This window comes from Colletes gigas, unplaced genomic scaffold, assembly GCF_013123115.1.
Source record: "Colletes gigas isolate AHSC1104 unplaced genomic scaffold, ASM1312311v1 Colletes_gigas_Sc00005, whole genome shotgun sequence".
Lineage (NCBI taxonomy): Eukaryota > Metazoa > Arthropoda > Insecta > Hymenoptera > Colletidae > Colletes > Colletes gigas.
Genome location: NW_025106634.1, coordinates 1446137 through 1466080, shown reverse-complemented (window position 1 = coordinate 1466080; position 19944 = coordinate 1446137). Strand labels below are relative to the sequence as shown.

General features: G+C 44.1%; 1 protein-coding gene across 2 annotated transcripts; it reads left to right on the top strand.

Annotated features, from left to right (window-relative positions):
- The first annotated feature begins 3272 nt into the window (after positions 1 to 3272).
- On the top strand, positions 3273 to 19367 carry LOC122394945 (protein snail). 2 transcript variants are annotated; one of them, XM_043392140.1, is made up of 4 exons: positions 3273 to 3745; positions 16632 to 17298; positions 17681 to 17683; positions 18330 to 19367. In XM_043392140.1, the coding sequence occupies exons 1-4, from the start codon at positions 3427 to 3429 to the stop codon at positions 18964 to 18966; spliced, it is 1626 nt and encodes a 541-aa protein (XP_043248075.1). In that variant the 5' UTR covers positions 3273 to 3426; the 3' UTR covers positions 18967 to 19367. The 2 variants fall into 2 exon arrangements, with proteins under 2 accessions (XP_043248075.1, XP_043248074.1); XM_043392139.1 differs by lacking the exon at positions 17681 to 17683.
- Positions 19368 to 19944: the final 577 nt, after the last annotated feature.

Here is a 19944-nt window from a genome sequence, read left to right as displayed (position 1 = left end):
TGCTAAAATATAATCCTCGTTAATCTTGCCATCGTGCAAATTTCCCTAATTCGACGCAACCTTGGCTAAGTACTACTCAAAGTACAACGTCTGAGACACACAGATTAGAAGCGATGAAGCAATATCAGTAGCTAAACCGAACTTAACCCGAAGCCAGACGCAAACTGTTTAAAATTACATTAATTAGATAATGCTTTGTTGGGTGGGGACTACCGAACAATCTCGATTACAGAGACTCTCAATCCACAATAAAACGATTGGTCTCGTGAATCGATATAAAAATTGGACTTTAAAATACACTTTACTATTTCAAAATAATTATACACCATGGCATAATAGCAAAATTGGTATTCTGATATGTCAAGTATAATAATTGTATCTGGACAAATTTTAAATATTTCGGGAGCAATTAGAATATTATCGGTCACCTCCGTCGCCGATGTTCAAACAGTTTCGATTTTAGAAATCCTACTGTTTCGTTTCGCCCTTAATACGCAAACAAAGACCTTTCTAATTAGAGGAGACGTAGGAGACGGGGCCTCGATGAACACATTTCGCCCATCGATCTTGCAAATTGAGAGGCAGCCGCTAACGCATCAGCTGTTGCGGCACGGTTTTGTCATATGGCGTGGTTATTACGCGACGCCACTTAGAAAGTTTGCACCGCCGCTGGAAGAACGACAATAGTCGGTAAATGGGACACGGGCGATGAGGAGGTTCCGTGAAACAAGCAGGGAACATCTGTCCCGCAAAATAGGACTGGAACCAATTTCGATATTGTCGCGCGACGATCACCGGGCTCTTTCCTTGCGGGAGACATTGTGGTCGATCATTTGCGGTTTTTAACGTGACTGGCTGCGAGGAAAGTTGCTCGCGACGGTTGGTAAGAATCCGTACAAGGGTAATTCATTTTTTGCTCGGGACTCACAACTCGCGAAATCGGGCTACCTGTTAAGAAAACTTAATATTTTAATTATATCTTACACTGAAGTGTTTAACTAGATATAGTCTGATACCATCTATAAAAAAATTCTCGAAAAAAGTTTAAAAATTGGCCTTTTAGACTGACATCCCCTTGAGTGGTGGTTATGTAAAAAAATAAAACTACCTACAATAAATTTATTTTACTTTGAGATCAGTTTCGATCAACCTTTATAAGTACATACATAGCTATAGTGTACATACATACAGGATGAACAGATGCACGTAGATATTTTCTATTCCCCCAACGAGCAACAAAAATGGGAATTTCGTCCCTTAAACAGCTCGATAAATTCGTGATCCGTGATTCGAACATTACTTTTCGCGATGGACGCGTGCCCCGAAAGTGTCGAAGGCGCCCGGCCATTACCGAAACCGCCTTGTAACAGTCCGGTTTCGTCCGTCCCATTAGGTGTTCTCCAAGAGAGAAACGATGAAAGACATCGTTGGCGTGGGTCAGTAGACAGGACAGGAAGGCCAGCGTGATATTCGATACGAGGGATCGCGTGCGCGGGGTGGCTGGTGCCACCCTAACGTGGCACGTGGGGCGCTACCAGGTGTTGCCTAGACGTCGGGTCGATGCCGATCGTTGGCGCATGTGCGACCTCCCCCCTCTCTCTCTCTCTCTCCTGCAACACTCTCCTAACCCTCGCGGACCTTTACATCCCTCTACCTAGCCGACATTCTCGTTTCTGGCTCCTCCACCCTCGACTTTTCCCCCCTTCTCGCCCGAAGGGGAGATAGGAGCTGGCCCCTCGGCGTTCGCCCCAACGTGTGCCGCCACCCTCCCCCCTCCTCCTTCGTCGCCCACCAACACCGACAACGCGTTACCAACAAGTCCGCGTCGCGTATCGGCGACACAGCGTCACCACTATGCAGCCAATCTTCCATAGGAATTACCATCGACCTCCCCCTCGGGAGTTTACACACTCGTCGCGAGGCCAGGAACGAGGCCGGTGCCCGTGGCACCCCAGCCAGCTGTTCCCTCTTCCGTTCTCGATATCTACATTCGACACGGGCTCCGAACCGCGCCACGAGGACTGCCGTGCATCCCCGTCGGGGTTCGATAGCCTCCATCCACGATGGGTCGATTTAAATTTCCCACGAACACGAATTAATCAAAATTAATTGGATGTTCCAAACATACGATTACCACTACTGTAATTCCTTGTATGAGAGAATCTGTATCTAAAATATTAATACTGCATAATGCTACCCTCTCGATACCGGAACTCTGGTCGAAGGGGAAATGTCGAAGCAACTGTTACTGTTACTGTTACTATTACGCCTCGCCAGAAAGCGAACGGTTTGATTCGGTGCCAGCGAACTCTGCCCGCGCCAATGGCGATGTACGCGCGCGCGCGAGGACGCACACAATCGAAAGGCCTGCAGGAACTAGCATCGGCACCCTCGAGGGGTTGCGCAGCCATCCCTCGCTCCGGCACGAACCGTCGGCAGCGGCGGCGGCGGCGGCGGCGGCGTCGGCGGCGGGCGACGATGGCGGCAACAGCAGCGCCACCCCACGATGCTGACTCGAGGGGAGCCGCAGCGGAGGGACGACGGGGGGTTCGTAGTACTGACGGGGAGGTCGGTCGGATCGGTGGCGCGCGACGAGGACGGAGGGCAACGTAAGGTAGGGGATAAGCAGCGGAGCGGCAGCGCCACCGACTAAACAGTCGCACCCCGTCGTCGTGATCGTATTCGAGGGCACCCCCTGTCACAGGCGAGAGCCGCGACAGGGAGCGACCGAGAGAGTATTTCGACGGACGGACGGACGGACAGACGAATGGACGGACGGTCAAGTCAATCAGTCGGTCGGACGGTCCACTCGGTCAGCCAGCCATAAGTCGCGTCGAGAAACAAGAAAGGGAAGAACAACGAGGAGCAACCGCGTCGACCGGAATCGGTAGTAGCCCAACCCCCTACCCCTGTACAGTAGTTCTAGTGGTAGTCGAAGAGATCGCGATATTAGCGAGAGGGGCGAGGCCGGAAAAGTCGAGGAGGTCTCCCCGTGCGAACCAGGCTGGCATGGTGGCGGTGCATCCTACGAAGGAGCTGCCCTCGCCGTGCCGATGACGAGGCTGCAGATCACGCCCCAACGTGAGCAAGGAAGGACGAAGAGGAAGCCGCGGCAGCCACCGTCCACGGGCACCCTGATCGTCAGGGAGGTAAACCGGCTACAGATACGCACGGCGCTGCTGGGTGACGGACGGCGGCGACGGAGACGACGGCGTCGCGACATCGCGGACGACGCCGTCGACGGGCTGGGCGTCGCGGTAGTCGACGTCCTCGAGATCGTCGATCGGTACGGTGGTGCGTTTGGTGCGGTTGGTGAGGGTGTCGGTAGTGGTGTAGCGGCGTTCCGCGACAGGGATACTTCGGGCGATCGGCTCCTGGTGGCCGTATCACCGTACGGTGACCGGGACGAGGTACAACTGCATCAGCATGCCGCGGTGCCTCATGGCAAAGAAATGGAAGGCCTATCCGTGGCCGGATCGCGTCGAGGACCCCCAGGAGGAGACCGATTCCTCGAGCCTCGTGCAGGAGCACGCGACCGAGACCCATGAGATACAGACGTCTGCCTCCTTGGAGAAGAGGCAGCACAGGCACGAGCCGGAAGACGAGGAGATCGACGTCGTCGGGGACACCGACAGCAGACAGGTCGATCATCAGCAGACCTGTTGGGGTCCCCACAGTCCTACCGCTGGTGCCACCGCACCTAGCCCACCGCCTCTCAACGCCTCTGGTGCTCTTTACTATCACGGTGAGTAAGATCCTCGCCTAATCTAGATAGAAAATTCCACGTGGGGGGGAAACTAAAATCCATAGCATCCACGACACACCAAGGTCCCTTCTGTTTGCATCTGCCACGCCCTGCCTCGTACAGATACCACTTTAATCCCGCTCGATCGTAAAAGAAAACGTCGAAGGTGGATTTTTACCCCCTCGAGAAATTCGACCTTCGGCCTCCGCCGAGTCTGGCCATGCGTCGAGCCACGGGGGCGACACACCCGCCGATTGGCCGATTGGCTGTGCTATAGAGAAATTGCGGTAGTCGGCCGCGACGATAACACGAGCCCCTGGTGCCCCGTGGGACCGACGTCGAACGGGAATATCGTTTCGGGACAACGCGTGCCTCCTTCTGGCGCCCGTTAATGATTTTCCTCGTTTCGGCGACGGATTACGGCCATGCGTCGCACGCACACACGCCACGCCGACACACCCGCCCGATCGTTGATTTTACTGCGGATCTTTGGGTGGATCGAAGCAAAGGGGAGGAATGATCCCTTCTTTCTATCTCTCCAGCCCATTTAGGTCACGTTCCTTTGACGAACAAAGCGTTCGTCGGGGGGTCTTTCTGTCGCTCGCTGGGAATCGCTTTCCGCTTACGTTTCGCAATCTCCTCCGCCCGAAACGAGGACGCTGAGATTTTGGATTTCGGTGTCGACGGTTCCGTTTCGAACGTTGCGGCTGTTGCATGCGATCTGATCGAAAGTCTCGCCATCTTATTGGCGTCGTTTGACGAGTGGGTGCTTTGGGATAGATCCATAGTCGTAGTAGTCGTAGTCGAGAGGGTAGTTTTAAAACTTTGATCTCGCGAGGAAATATGAAATTTGTGTAAGGTAAGTGTTTCCGGAACGTTGTCATAAAATCTTATGTTTTTCTAGATTTTTTGGAACGATCAAAATTGCAGAATTCCTCTATTATTTTGCAAGGTTATGACTTACCTAAAATAATTCGTTAGACACCTGATGATGAAAACTTTAGACTTGGCCTCCATTTTGATGCACAAGTTTTCCTTAATAGGAATTAAGTACAGAAGAAAATGAGATTTCGTTGCTAATACAGTTTCAGCACTGTGAACGATGCCATTCTGTAGCTAATGGCCTCGGTTTTTATTCAAATCTGGTGCAGAGTATGTTGTCTCTGCTTTAGAATCTCTTGGACACTGTTGCTCGTGATTTCACGTTCGAAGGAACGACGACAAAGATACACGAGTCCAACCATGCACAGACACACTGGATCTCCCGAGGAACAGGTGATTTCTCGGTTAGCGAGGTATAAAGTTGAATTTGAAAACTTTGAGTAAGTAAAATTGAGTTCATAGAATTTCTAGAAACCCACGAATTGTTCACATTAGATAAATATTCATGATTAATTAGATCTGGTTAACACTAAAACTACCAAAACAGTCACAATAACCCAACAGTAATTTCTAATAAAAATTGCAAAAAATATACTCGACAGGATTTTTGAAAATTTATTGCAATTTTTTATAAGAAAAAGAATAAACATTTATTTCCATTGCATTATGCATTTCCTCAAATATCTATCGTTTTAATTTCCTTGGTACAAATAAATACACAATTGTCGGTAGTTCCAGCGTAAAAGACGATTATGTTGAAATTGACGGTCGGTTATTTCGAGTGGAATTTGAAAAATCATGCATCCAGAAATTCTTTAGTGTCCCATTTGGGTCAAGTTCCTCCGAAAGAACAGCAGTGCTCGTGATACTTTTAGAATCGCTTTAAGCCTGTCATTTGTGGTTCGAAAACAAAAGGAGAAATTTTTCGACGGCTTGTTTTAAACGATGCCCGCTCCGAGGGGCTGGAAAATCAGAATGTTCGCGTTTCGTTGGATATGAAAAACTAAAGTTATCGAATGTTAGAAGGCAATAATCACAATTAAATGCATCAACGATAATAATAAAGCAATTTTATTAAATCGAACGAGTTGCTTGCTTCGGACGAAAGTTGTCAGGTTAACTAGAAACTCTATAACAGTAAACTAGGACAATCGTTCAAATAGGTTAAATAGAGTTGTACGAAGTATCTACTAGTTTGCGGAACAAATTGGACCTTCAATTTGCGCTAAAACAAGTTATCTATCCAATAGTAATGGAGGGACGTTCGAAAATACCATTTGTCATAATCTACAATGCACAAAGCGATTCCTGATGACCACTAATTTTTCGTTGTTTCTAAAAAGAGTATTTACTTCTCGACTCGTCGTTTCAGAACGATGTTGCAAATTCCTGAATAACTATATAAAATTTTCTATTACACGTGTCGAAGGTGAAATGCATTCCCATTATCGATGACCCGTCGCGATTTGAAAAATAATACGTCTTTTAGTTCCAAAGTGGAACTTCGACGCGAGGATGGCTAGATCTACGTGTTGAATGCGTTCCACAAGTTGATTTATGTCAATGAGCACGGAAGTCGTGTGCCTCGTTCCATGGAAGAGTTCAAAGAAATTGAATATATTTCTCTTCTTTTATTTACACTCAACAGATGCAATTCAATTTCCTTTTCGAGAAAAGAGCACGGTTCAATGTGCAACGTTACTAATGTTTCGAATTCGTCGTAATTCTTTTGATACACTTTTGCACAAGACTTTGAAGCTTCGAAGGGCTGCACGAAGGAAAGAAATTGAATAAGAGAGATTTCTTGAGCCCCGTAGTCCAAGGTTCGAGTTACGTAACCGCGACATTTCAAGTAATCGTGTCAGGTAGTAAACTGTTGCGAAAATCGTGCGGGAGCTGTTGTTAATTGAATTTCGTTATTGATTATAACGCCTGACAGTCTGGTCTTTAACATGGCGCGAAGTGTTATGTAACACGCGTGTTTCTGCGACAGCGTGGGCGATACTCGACGGAATTTATGAGAATTAAAGCACTTGTTCGGTACTTTTCTGCATCGACATTTCTCCAAGCACTATTGTTGGGAATTTTCAAATTTTCATTAACATTTAAACACGATCATTAGCTGTTAACAAACGAAGTTAGGTTTCAATAACAGCACTTCAACTACACACTAAATTATTTTGTACTTCCTGTTTTAAACTAAATTTAAAGATCCGAGTGTTGAATTTATTTTGTAATAAATGTATGTAAAAAATTAAATTAAGCATCTAGAATAATATTACTCATATTATAAATATACTGAGGAAATATAATACTAAAATAATATGTAAAGTAAATGTCAATTCTATCTATATATAGTTTAATTACTAAATAAGATTAAATAGAAAATGAAAGGAGTAACTTGTTCTCTTTTGAAACAACGTTTGTCTAGAATTTTCCTTTATTTGCTTGCTTTTTTACACAGAACAGAATTATTTTTCGTAATATAGGGGTTCGTTTGATTTGAAAAGCCCAGTTTCGACTTGTTCATGGAAGTTGGTGCAGGGAGATCAGAATTCAGGTCGAAAATATGTAACAACGATGCGGCATCGATTAAACGGCTTCCCTTTGCTGTAATTCCATCATGAATAACGAATTGCGTTTTCCTCGTGGTCACGTAACGCTTTATGCCCACGGTCTGCACCACGCGTCAGCTGATCCTCTCGAGTATTTTTATTTCAATATTGCACTTTTAATTAATTAACAGCGCGATAGATCCCCTTTCGCCAAAGGTTCCGTTATTATCCGTTAAATGTTTAACGACACTTTCGTCCAGTGGAAAAAGGTACGGCTCTTGAGTGCGCGCGTTTCCATAAAGTGCTCTTTCGAAACGATAACTCGAAGGTCAACGAGTCATTTCGAATTATCGATATCGTTTGCACGGCGATTCTCACTTTCGAGCGACAAAATCGGCACGATGTATCGCGAACGATTTAGAAGAGCACTCACTTTCTAGCGATAAAATCGATTTTATTACCGTTTTTAAGCGACAGAATCAGTACGATAAAGTCGAAACGATACATAGAAATTCCATTTACAGTAATTTCTACGGTATCTACCGATCTACAGTAATTTCCATTTACATGTGATAGAATCGTTACGATGTATCACGTACGATTTACAGCAGTTTCCTCTTTCTGGCGATAAAATCGGTACGTTCAATCGCGAACGATTCGCGGTAATTCCAGTTTTCGAGTGACAAAAGTGGCACGATGTATCGCGAACGATCTCCAGCAATAATGAATCGCGAATGATGTATACTAGTTTCCGCACTCGAGTGACGAAATCGGTACGATGCATCGGGAATGATATACGGCGGAGACCGCTTTCAAGTGACAGCGTTAACACGCAGGATCGCGAATAATCTGCAGTAATTCCCGGTTTTCAAGTAACAATATTCACACGATGTATTGCGAACGATCTACTGTAATCCCCCTTTCTGGTGACAAAGTCGATACGTTCGATCGTGAAATACGTACAACAGCGCCCGCTTACAAGTGACACAATCAGGACTGTCAGCTTGAAAGCGGGGTGGATTGCGATTATTATCTCCAACGAAGATGACATCCACCAATTGCGCTAGTTATATGTTCCATAAGACGTGTATTGGACTGTTGGGTGTTGGATCGTTGCATGTATCCCTAACGGGTCTTGTATTCTTTTCGTTTTTTTGCTCGTTTAAACACTTACAAATCTGAAAGAACAGAGGCAAGTTACTCCTAAAAATTTTCACAAAATATTGCAACCCTTTCGAATCGCAGATGACATTCACCAATTGCACAAGTCATATGTTACATAAGACATATAACATATTAGTGGGCTGTTGAGTATTCATGATCGTTGCATGTATCCCTAACGGATCAAGTATTCTTTTCAAGTTTTCTATGCTTGTTCGAACACTTACAAATCTGAAAGAACAAATGTAAAATCCAACCAAATTTTCGAGAACCAAGCCAAGTCACCCCAAAAATTTTTTACATAAAACCGTGAATATGGCAACCCTTTCGGATCGCAGCGATACCGACTAATCCTGGTACTGATACACTGTTGTCTCCCAGATACTCGATACCGGGCGTATATCGCCGACAAACTCGACCAGACTCCGCTGCTCGTATTCGCTGTCGTTCGAAACGATCGGCGAATAACAATGGCAAAGGACCTTACCGTCGCCCTTTGAAAGGCTAGAATCAACAGACTCGTGGGAGCGTGCGGAGCGTTCATTCGACATTATTGATTCTCACCCTCGCCCCTGCCCCTCCCTTTGTCTCTCCGCCGCGCTCCACCCACCCCCCTTCGTCCGCCTCTTTCTCTCTCTCTTTCTCTTGGCCGCTGATGAAATGCACTTCCAGACACGGCCACTCTCCTTTCCACTCTGTGTTGACTCCCTTTTATTTCAGCCAATAATAGATGCGCCGGTTGATCGATCGTCAGCACAGTTTCCTGATTTATTGCTGTCACGCGCCCATCCCCTCCCCCCCACCCGCTCTTGCACCCCTTTCACTGACACGACAACCGATCCGAGGAAATAGCCCCTCTCGACCCCCGACCGGTTTCGAGGAGATATCTGATTGGCAAGACCATCCGATCTGCATGTCCCCCGGAACCGGATGTCCTCGACCATTCTCCCGGTCGCGGAGGGCCCTGACCTCGTCGCGATAAACCGAGCGTGTTCCTTGTTTTTTGGAGTTCGACGGGGGCGCTTGGTCTCCGAGACGAGGACTCGAGGGATCTGGGCAGATTAATGGCGAGATACGCGCAATTAGTCGCGGACACCCGCGCAAATTAATCGCTCCTGCGGACAGCGATCGCAGCAGTCGGACGGCGCCTGCGTCGCGACGCCGAAAGATTCGGTTACCGGGGCGCTGTTGCTTGCCACGTTGCTCATATCCCGGGGCTAAACTTACCGAATATACGGGGTTACGCAATTGGTGAGGTTTACATGATTTGGGTCCCCAAACATCTCTGGGGGTGGAATTTTACTTTTCATTGCCCCCATTATTATGGTAGGAATGTTTATAATTCAGTTCATTTTATTTCTTTTGTGCTTGAAGTATGTCCTACTATTTCCTATTATATTATGTAATATTGATATTATAGAAAAGATTTTGCCTTACATATGCAACATCATGGCGGACGTATAGTTATGAACACTCTTGAACCTCGTTTTTAAGGCACTTTGACTATTTAATTTGTCTATACTGTATTCCAGAATTAAAATCTAGTAATCACGAGCAAGGGTAGAAATTAAATTAAGGCTTCTTAAAAACATCATGGCGGACGTATAGTTATGAACACTCTTGAAGCTCGTATTTAAGGCACTTTGGCTATTTAATTTGTCTATACTGTATTCCAGAATTAAAATCTAGTAATCACGAGCAAGGGTAGAAATTAAATTAAGGTTTCTTAAAAACATTATGGCGGACGTATAGTTACGAACACTCTTGAACCTCGTATTTAAGGCACTTTGGCTATTCAATTTGAATAGTGTGTATTTCAGAATTAAAATCTAGTAATCACGAGCAAGGGTAGAAATTAAATTAAGGCTTCTTAAAAACATCATGGCGGACGTATAGTTATGAACACTCTTGAAGCTCGTATTTAAGGCACTTTGGCTATTTAATTTGTCTATACTGTATTCCAGAATTAAAATCTAGTAATCACGAGCAAGGGTAGAAATTAAATTAAGGCTTCTTAAAAACATCATGGCGGACGTATAGTTACCAACACTCTTGAAGCTCGTATTTAAGGCACTTTGGCTATTCAATTTGAATAGTGTGTATTTCAGAATTAAAATAGATGAATCGAAATATTTGAAACTCGAAGGTTTCAAGAACATTTGCAGTTTCAAATAACCAATATGCCAACTTCTGGACTCGACACTAATGTATTTTTAATTACGGAGCAACGTCCAGACTTGTACATACCAGAAGGAGCACGTTAAAAGAGAAGATTATTTCTGCATTCGAGCACTTGAAAACAGAAATACTCTTTGTATCGATAAAAAAAATTCTTTCCTCTCGCTATTGACCCCCGACTATTTCAATTGATCCAACCAGAAATTGATATTCGTCGACGAGTTTTCAATTTATTTGGAAATGGAACTTCCGAATTTACATTTTCGATTGATTTTCTCGTAGATAGCGGGTAGCAGATGCAACACCTTTCGTTGTATCGTCAGTTCGAAAACAGTTCGTATGAAAAGGTGGAGATTGTGAGTTTGATTGCATATGTTCGATGATCTCAAAAATCACTGACCCGATTTTGACGGGGGCTTTCATTTCTGGCTTCCTTACAATCACTGGGTGTAGCATAGTGTGTGTTTCGTCACGCTTTCTCATCAAGGGGCTGAATAGTCAGCGACAATGTTGGAACACGCCGGAGAAAAACGTCCCTGTTCTACTTGAAACATCATAGAAATACATACATCGAAGTAAAGAATGGTTATAGAAATAAAATAATAAGTTTTCTTCAAGTTTAATCCAATATTTATTATTTTAATTAATTTAAATTATCTAATATTTATATCAATTTGTACTCATTCCTTACGATTATTTCTATTTACTGTACGCCATGTTGATTGTTTTAGAAGACACTTATATATTAAATTATACAATCATTTTGCAAAGTGGCTACTTGAAAGTACTTTAAAGAATAAATGAAATTATTTCGAGTAATGGTTCACCAGGTACACGTCTCTTCTCTGCAAGCGAAGACCCTTTAAAGATTGCAAGGTTACCTAGGTTATACATCGATCGATTCTCCATAAAAAAGTTATTAAAGTAGTTAAGTGGAAAGATGATCAGTTTAAAAGATATTTTAACTCCGGTGATTCAGTATTATATTTGGATTTAAGCTTGAAACTTTCTTTTGTACTCCTCGTGTGTATTATGCCTCTGTACGATACGATTTTCGTGATGCACGCAAAATCACAATGTAACGATGCTTGTGTTAACAATTCGTGATTGTTGTTGTCTCTAGAAATCCTAAGAATAGACACACCTGTTTCGAATTATACGGAATTATCGATAATCCGCTCTTCAAACTTGCTGCAACCAATCCGCTTAAGACAGTTTACGGTCACGCTATAGCCGAGGCGTTAATTCGCAAACCGTGATTTATTAATTGTTGGATCAAACTTGGAATTAAAATTCAGCAAAGTGTATAAATTCGTACGAAATTATAGAAAAATATACAAGATTTCTAAATTTCTATGATACTTGTAACTTACAGAAATATATGTAATAAATTTGTGAATGTGTACACAGCATTTGACAATTTGTACGATATTTATAAACTTATACAACATCGTAAACATTTGTAAACTTGCTAACGAACTTTAATTCACGAATAATTTTGTATAATATATTTATGTTATTTTAAATTGTACTGTTTTAAATTTATTTATTCGTATCAAAATTAATGAGCACGTACTGGTAAAATATACTGCCACACGACACACTTTCGACAGTTTCGACAGATAAAAAACCAATATCAGAATACTAATTGGAATCGATATGTTCAATTTAGTAATTGTTGATCGCGAGCAATTGATTTTCGTAATCAAAGTAGTTAGCTGTCAATAATAACTGCGAATGACGTTCGCTCAGTTGTAATTGCTGCAAGTAATTGATTCTCAAATTTAAAAAATTAGTTGCACGTTGTAATTGACAATTGACGATTTTATTTTTGTCAATCGTTGATTGAATTACGTTCTGTTCAACATTGGTGGTGATTTTATGCGTTCGTTCTCTAAAAAAATGAATTTTAAAACTCAGACAAATAACTCAAAAATAAAATACAGTAGTTAATTTAAAGTTAACAAATTCTGTGCATTGTTATAGATCGTCGAATCCATTTATGTGCGAACTAGTAAAGAGACGTTGATTGACGGATCGTATAATTCCATTTTAAATCCGGGGGGAGAGTGACCTTTAAATATCAAAAGCGACATCGACCAAAACGAAATCACGCTGACCACAAGTGGATAATCGGAGCGGTGACCTTTTAGAAAAATTGATGATAGTGTAACAAAGAGGCAATGACATTGCCACAATATCGACTCGGTTACAACTGACATTGTTGCGACATGCTATAGATACGTGGCTTTATATAATGTTCATAATACTAGGGCATTCAGCGTCGAATGCATGCATAATCGTACCGCATTTGTCAGCTTTAGATAGCTGGAAACATTAATTTGACCTTCGATGATGGCTCTGTTAGCCATAATCGGTCGAAAAATTTCGTTCTGGGTACCGAAATCTATTTTAAACCAAAGTCAATTAAGGGTAATGAAAGGGGAGCTAATTCGAGGCTTTAAAGCAAAGTTAAGAATTACCCCTGTGGCTCTTGATCGAGACCTGACCACTAAACTGGACAAATTGGACCAATTGGTGTACCACATTCATTGACGAATGGTCAACAGCTTAAATGGTCAGAGTTATTATCGTTTAGGATTAGAAATAATAGAAACTCATTTTTGGGGAGGGTTATGGCTTGTGAAGAAAAATGTTAGATGTTTGAAACTACCCCTATGATAAAAAATTATTTGATACTAATCCAAACTTAAGCCAGACCTAACCTATTATTAAATGATCAACAGTTGAAATGGTCAGACTTATGCTTATTGTTTAAGATTAGAAATAATAGCGATTATTGTGTAAAACTACCCCTACGATAAAGTATAGTCTCCTAGGTTTTTTTAATACGTTCATTTTACTCTTTTATTTCTGGACTAACACGAATAATCCTTTATATCGAATTTACATTCATTCTAAGTAAGATAGTTCGTCCCTGGAGCGATTATATATACATAGAAATTTGCTTCTCGTTACGTAAGACTAGCACAGATGGAAATGAAACAGAAGGAAATGATAAAAATGAAGAGTGAGCACGACGAGGTTATTAAAATAAATTTTTTGAATACATGCGTCTTTTTGTGACAATTTCACCGCAAAGTACGGGGGATATTCGATGCTCTATTGTGTTTCAATTCGAGTAACGCCATCTGAATGCTGATGTCGATGTCGTAGCGATCATATTCGTTCGGACAACGGAGATTTCATCGTACCTTCCCGGCACGTTTTATCGATCGCGGCTCCCGTTTTCTCGGTTGGGGGCACAGAAACAACAAGAATTTCCACCCTGTCGTCGTTGTTTCGCGGAGACGCGCTCGTGGAAAGAGCACAGCTGACGGAGGAGGGTGGAAGTGGCGCGGTCGGCAATTCCTGCGCCCTCGTGTTCGGGCTCGGTTCGCAACAATGCGAATGTCGCGTTACATTGTCGCAGCGACCGTATCGATCGCATCCGGTGGAAGGCAACGTGGCATCGAAGGCTAACTGTCGCGTGTCCTGTCGCGTGGACAGCGGCAATAAAAAAAAAAGAAGCGAAAACGAAGGGTCGCCCGGGTTAACTCGTTCGTAACGCGTAGAAAAAATGAAAAATAACGCCAAATTCCTTTTCCTTCTCGAATTCAACCCTTCGACGGACGGTTTGTAAACTGCAGAGGAACGTAGGAAATTTAGGGGTAGTTTTCGTTAGCCTTCGACCTCTTCTATAGCTGGCGCGAAACTGGTGGCTCGAAAAAATCGAATAGTAAAAATTGCCTTTTATGGGCCAGAATCGAGGTGAAATTTAGTTCGAATAATAGGAAACACATGAAACCGCCAGTCGTTTATTCGATCGAACGGAGAAATTGAAGTTTCGGAAATTGAATTGTGAAACACAATAGAACGTTGATTATCCGAATCAATAGAGGGACAATTCTCTTCCGATACTCGGTCCGGGGGAAAAAACCAAAGTTGCAATTATAGACGGAACAAAGTGAGAGGTAAAATAGACAAATTTTACAGAGAATGCAATTTTTGAGGGAATTCCGCGAACAGAAAAGATTTTAATATAAATAGAAGTACTCGATCGAGAGAATAATAAAAATTCGTCGCGTGCGTGGCGAAAAGGTTGACCACGAAATCGGGGGGCGGAAATGGTTGTCGAAGGTGTGCAAACAGATACCCGGGGCGCGATATCATACAGAAACCTTTTTGCCCTCTCGGTTTTTCTCTCCGTTGTTTTCTCGTTAACAGTCGCACATGGCGAGACCAGCTGGCGTCGTTTCGCCGTCACCAGGAAATGAAACGGCGGCACCGGGTTCCGTGTGATTCACGAATTCAAATATTCATGGCGAGGCCAGGGTGCAAGGGAACTGGCGGCGCAGGACAGGGGAGGGAAGAAATGTTATGTTATTGGTGTCCTTTAATTTTCGTCGTCTCGGCGTTCCGTTTCGCTCGAGAGAATCCTCGGGGATAATTAAGGGCCGTCGTTCCGCGGCTCAGCTGGCCATTGTTTCCGTCGATTGTTCAGAATGCGACACAGCGAATCGTAGAACCACGCGAAATTAATTTCCCAACGTTTTCAACGATTTAGCGCTCGACGCCCAAGTTCCCTGTAGTTTCCTTTGCACACAGCCTACCGCAGAAATTTCCAACATAGTTCTGTACTTAACTAATGCATCTCAACTTCCTTATTCGAACGCTCCACAAAATTATTTTATCGCATTCTTTTAAGCAAATACATATTCGATGGTTTTATTCACTGGTGACAGACATTTGAATTTGAATGGAGGATTATATAAGAAATTTGACAAATCAAAATCTCATCAGTTAATAATAGATTTCTTGATGAAGAAAAATTAACAAAGCACGAGTTTTATGTAAATGTATGCACTTAGATTTAAACAAAACAGTTGAATTCTATTTTCAATCTTCATTCTTAAAACGTGTTTAGTTCCACTTTCATTTTAATTAAAACTAGACATAATTATAGTTAAATACTATATATGTTAGAAATTTATACATTTTTCTATACTTTTACATTGGGATAAAAATCAAACTTGAAAAGCAAGATTCTACACGATCGATCGATTTGTTACGAAATTGTTAATTCAAGAATCGTCTTGACTAAACTGTGCAGGTGCAACGTCATGCGTAAGCTACGTTTGACGTACAATAACACGTAGGACTTCACCTAAAACCTCATTCAATTGATTACTTAACAAATTGACGTAGAACTGGGCAGTTAATCTTTCAGTCACAGAACTAACTATTTTACTGTACTTACTACTGTTTTTTGTATTAAAAATTTAAGGATTTCTGTCTTAATATTTACGTGATATATACGTAATAAATAAAATATATTTTTGCATTTCAAAATAATAAAAGAAAAAAAGTAATTTGGCTAATCGCTTTACCAACTCAACTACATCATGTTTTATAAAATAAATATAAATAATTCATTTACTAGGTGCATATCAAACTTTAAATGAAAATATCTCGAAAATGAAGGCCCATTGTGAAGAACTCTATTAGGGTTGTTTGATGCTACATATATACTATAACTTGCACCTGCTATCGTTTCAAAAGCAATGTCCACGACTGTGAGGTCCCATTGTCAGCTTGCCATTGAGAATTGCAGAATTGCCGTATATTTTATAAAAATTCTCTGCCACTAAAGTAGGTGTGTTATGATACACGTTGCATATATAATTTTTTGTCAGTTGTATTATTCTACAGTGATCCCTCGTTAATGTTCGCTGGTTAGGCATTATAGGGATCGAGGGATCACTGTACAATAATGGAACTGACTATTTCTTGCCAGATTCTAGTTGGTCGAGAACATTGTATAAGTAGGGTGTATTTTAACCTATTTTAGTGGCAGAGAATTTGTATAAAATATACTGCAATTGTCTAGGTACCCAATTTCAACACAATTTTGTTACTCGTGGTAATGTCCATAATTTTATAACCGTAAGATATACCTATTCTTCTAAGACCAACTGCGAATTATTGACCCTTTACTACGGTATAACATAGTCCAATAATTTCTAAAAACTTTACTCATTCATTATTCCGAATAAAAAAAAATGTTTAAAAATTTCATCCATCATCTTTTCGTAAATTCTTCTGTCCAGGCTACACGCACGAGTCATGGATCAACCACGAGGAGCCGCCAAAGTACGCGACGCTTCGTTCGGCGGCGGAGCTGGCCCGCCCTGTGGTTCCGTCGCCGCCCCCGCCAGCGGCGCCCCAGGAGTTGCCAGCGGTGGTGACCGGGTCCAGTCTGCACCAGCCGCACACAGCCCCGACGACGACCCCCTCGTCGTCCGCGTCGCTGACCTTGCCGCCCAGAAAGAGCCTGTCGATGTGTTTCACCAGCACCGGGACAGCGCTGTCGCTGCCGCCGAAGAAGAAGGACATCTATCGGCCTTATAGTCTCCAGCCGACGTCGGAGATCCGCACGTCGGCGGAGGAGGACCTGTCGGCGGCACAGGCGATCCTCGACCTGAGCGCGTCCCCTGCTGCGCCCACGCACTCGGTCTTCATCCACACGTTGTCGCCACCACCGCCGCCGCCGCCGCCGCCCACGCAGCAAACAGCGCCTGGGGTCGCGACGACCGGCCAGTTGCAGCCGACCCAGCTGCAATCGGTGCCCACCGCTCAACCCATACCGGTCTCGGTGCTGGTCCCGGTTCCCAGCTCGCAGAGCAGCCAGTTGCGACAACAGGAACAGACGCAGCAGCCCCAGTCGCCGGCCACCGCCGAGGCGAACGCGAACAACTGCGCCAGCGGCAGGGATGGGTGAGTATCGATGAGAGCAAACGCGTCGAAATCGCTGGTCGATTCGGCGATAAATGCGATTGCTGGTTCCCGGTGGGCCCTTGCTTGCACACCGATCGCGACGAAGGGGGAGAGATGTATGGAAAGGTGCGTGTCCGGCCGATGGATGGATGGCTATGCTGTTCGATGTCGCAGTCCTGCTTTTGTGCACGATCGCTTGTTGGGTGTCGCGTTTGGCATTGGTCGGAGGGTGTTGATCGATTGATGCATCCGTACGGTACGTTTGACACGTCTCGATAGATGTTTCGTTTACTTTGTTATTTTGGTGTGCGTGTTTGCATGACCACGATACCGTCGAAAGTGATTATCAAGACGGAGATGGGAAAGGGTAGAGTTGAACTAGGTCGTCGATTGTGGCCAAATTTGACTCACGATGGATCCAACGATAGAATATCAGAATCAATTCTGTGATAAGCTTCAATTGTTTTCGCAGTATCTCTTCTGAGGATTCCTATTGATAGTGCAATTCTTTATATTTTTCGATTCTTAATATATATGCACTTTTTTGTAGCAATACTTATTTGCATGAATTAAATAAGAAGTCATATCTGATGTCTTTAATCTTCATTGAATTGTCTTCATCAATTACAGGTGCTGCTTGCCCTTAATATTTCTGCGGGTCTTATAATTGTCGACAAGTATTGAGCATGTGGCAAATAATAAATTACAGTATAGCCACGATGCACCAGAGTTTTCACGTAATTTTCGTACTCGATCAAATACAGAAAATAGACACAATTTCGTTTTCCCCTGTACCTGCCATTGCGAACAGAATAGTCGAAACTTGGCACAGAATGGTCCATCGCAAGTCAAAGGTCACATTTGACCCCCCTGTTACTCGACTACACCCTTCATCCTCCCACACACCTCCGAGACAAAAAATCAAACCACCTTGAACGACTTCTCTCCCCTCTCCCGCTACGCGTCCGATTACCCGAGAAAGCTGTGCCTGCCCACGATATTCCAAAAGCACCGAAATTTCTCCCCGACAGCGGCAACGGCAGCACGAAGACGGTCGCGTACACGTACGAGGCGTTCTTCGTCTCGGACGGTCGTTCGAAGCGTCGCGGCGGCAGCACGAACGGCGCCGCGGTGCCCGAGAAGGAAGCCACGCAGCCGGACAGGCCGAAGTTCGCGTGCACCGAGTGCGGGAAACAGTACGCGACCTCGTCGAACCTGTCGCGGCACAAACAGACCCACCGTAGCCTGGACTCGCAGTCGGCGAAGAAGTGCATCCACTGTGGGAAAGCGTACGTCAGCATGCCAGCGTTGGCGATGCACGTGCTCACCCACAAGCTGGCCCACAGCTGCGGCGTCTGCGGCAAGATGTTCTCGCGACCGTGGCTGTTGCAGGGCCACCTGCGAAGTCACACCGGCGAGAAACCGTACGGTTGCGCGCACTGCGGCAAAGCGTTCGCCGATCGTTCGAATCTGCGCGCCCACATGCAAACCCACTCCGCCGACAAGAACTACGAGTGCTCGCGGTGCCACAAGACCTTCGCGCTCAAGTCCTACCTGAACAAGCACCTGGAGTCCGCCTGTCTGCGCGACGACGAGATGCCGCAGCAGCAGCCGGGCGCCATCAGCAACGCGACGCAGCACCAGCAGACCAGCAACCGTGATTTGTAGCAGCGCTTCGACGACACGAAGACTACGACCAGGCGCCTCGACGCCCTCGCGGACGCGGTTAGGGAGAGCTAGCGGTCGTTCCCGGCGATGCCCGGCTAACTTGGGACGGGAGGGGACGATGGCGATGAGAGAAAGAGAGAGAGAGAGAAAGAAAATAAAAAGGTTTGCCGTAGGTTTTAAGTAGAAAAGTGCCAGTAGAGAATGGAGTAGTAGAGTGGTGTTAACAAGTAAACAAAAAAAAATAAAAATTTGGTAGAATGAGGAAACATGACAGGTGGTGACAGGAGGAGGAGGTATCGGTTTCTTAAATAATGTCTAACATTAATAAAAACGTCCAGTAATGTTTAAGTCTTACGAAAGATTAAAAAGAAAAAAAAAAAAACGAGAACGAGAGTGTAACGAGAACGGAAAGAAAAAAAAAAAAAGAACACGTCGAACCGGTGACGTCCACACTGCAGTCTAGTCACTCTAGTCGATTATACCTATTACATTATGATATTATATTATTATATTATATATATTATATTATTATTATATATATATAGTATATTTACTAGCGCGTACGGTTCTAGTCGCGAGCTCGTTACGGAGACACTATTTATTAATACTTAGCTGCCTAAACGATGAAAATAAGAAAATACTAAAACTCTCCATGGATGATGAGCGAACAAAATGGGGGGGATTCGAGGTACAATAAACGACGCTGAACGGCTCGACGTTTTGGGACGAGCCAACCGAGATTTCCGGGCCGGTTTTCGATTCTGTCACCCTTTGACGACGCCGATCGCCGGTACGGTTCTCGCCGGGAATCGAATCCTGTCCAGAGATCGATCGTCCCGATCGTCGGAACGCACAGTCGCGGATCGACGACTTCGTCCTCTTCCCAAACGCCTTCGTACGGCCGTCTCCCGAACGAGACAACGACCCTCTTGCATGTTCCTCTTCGATGGATCCCTTGTCGAATTATACTCGAACCAG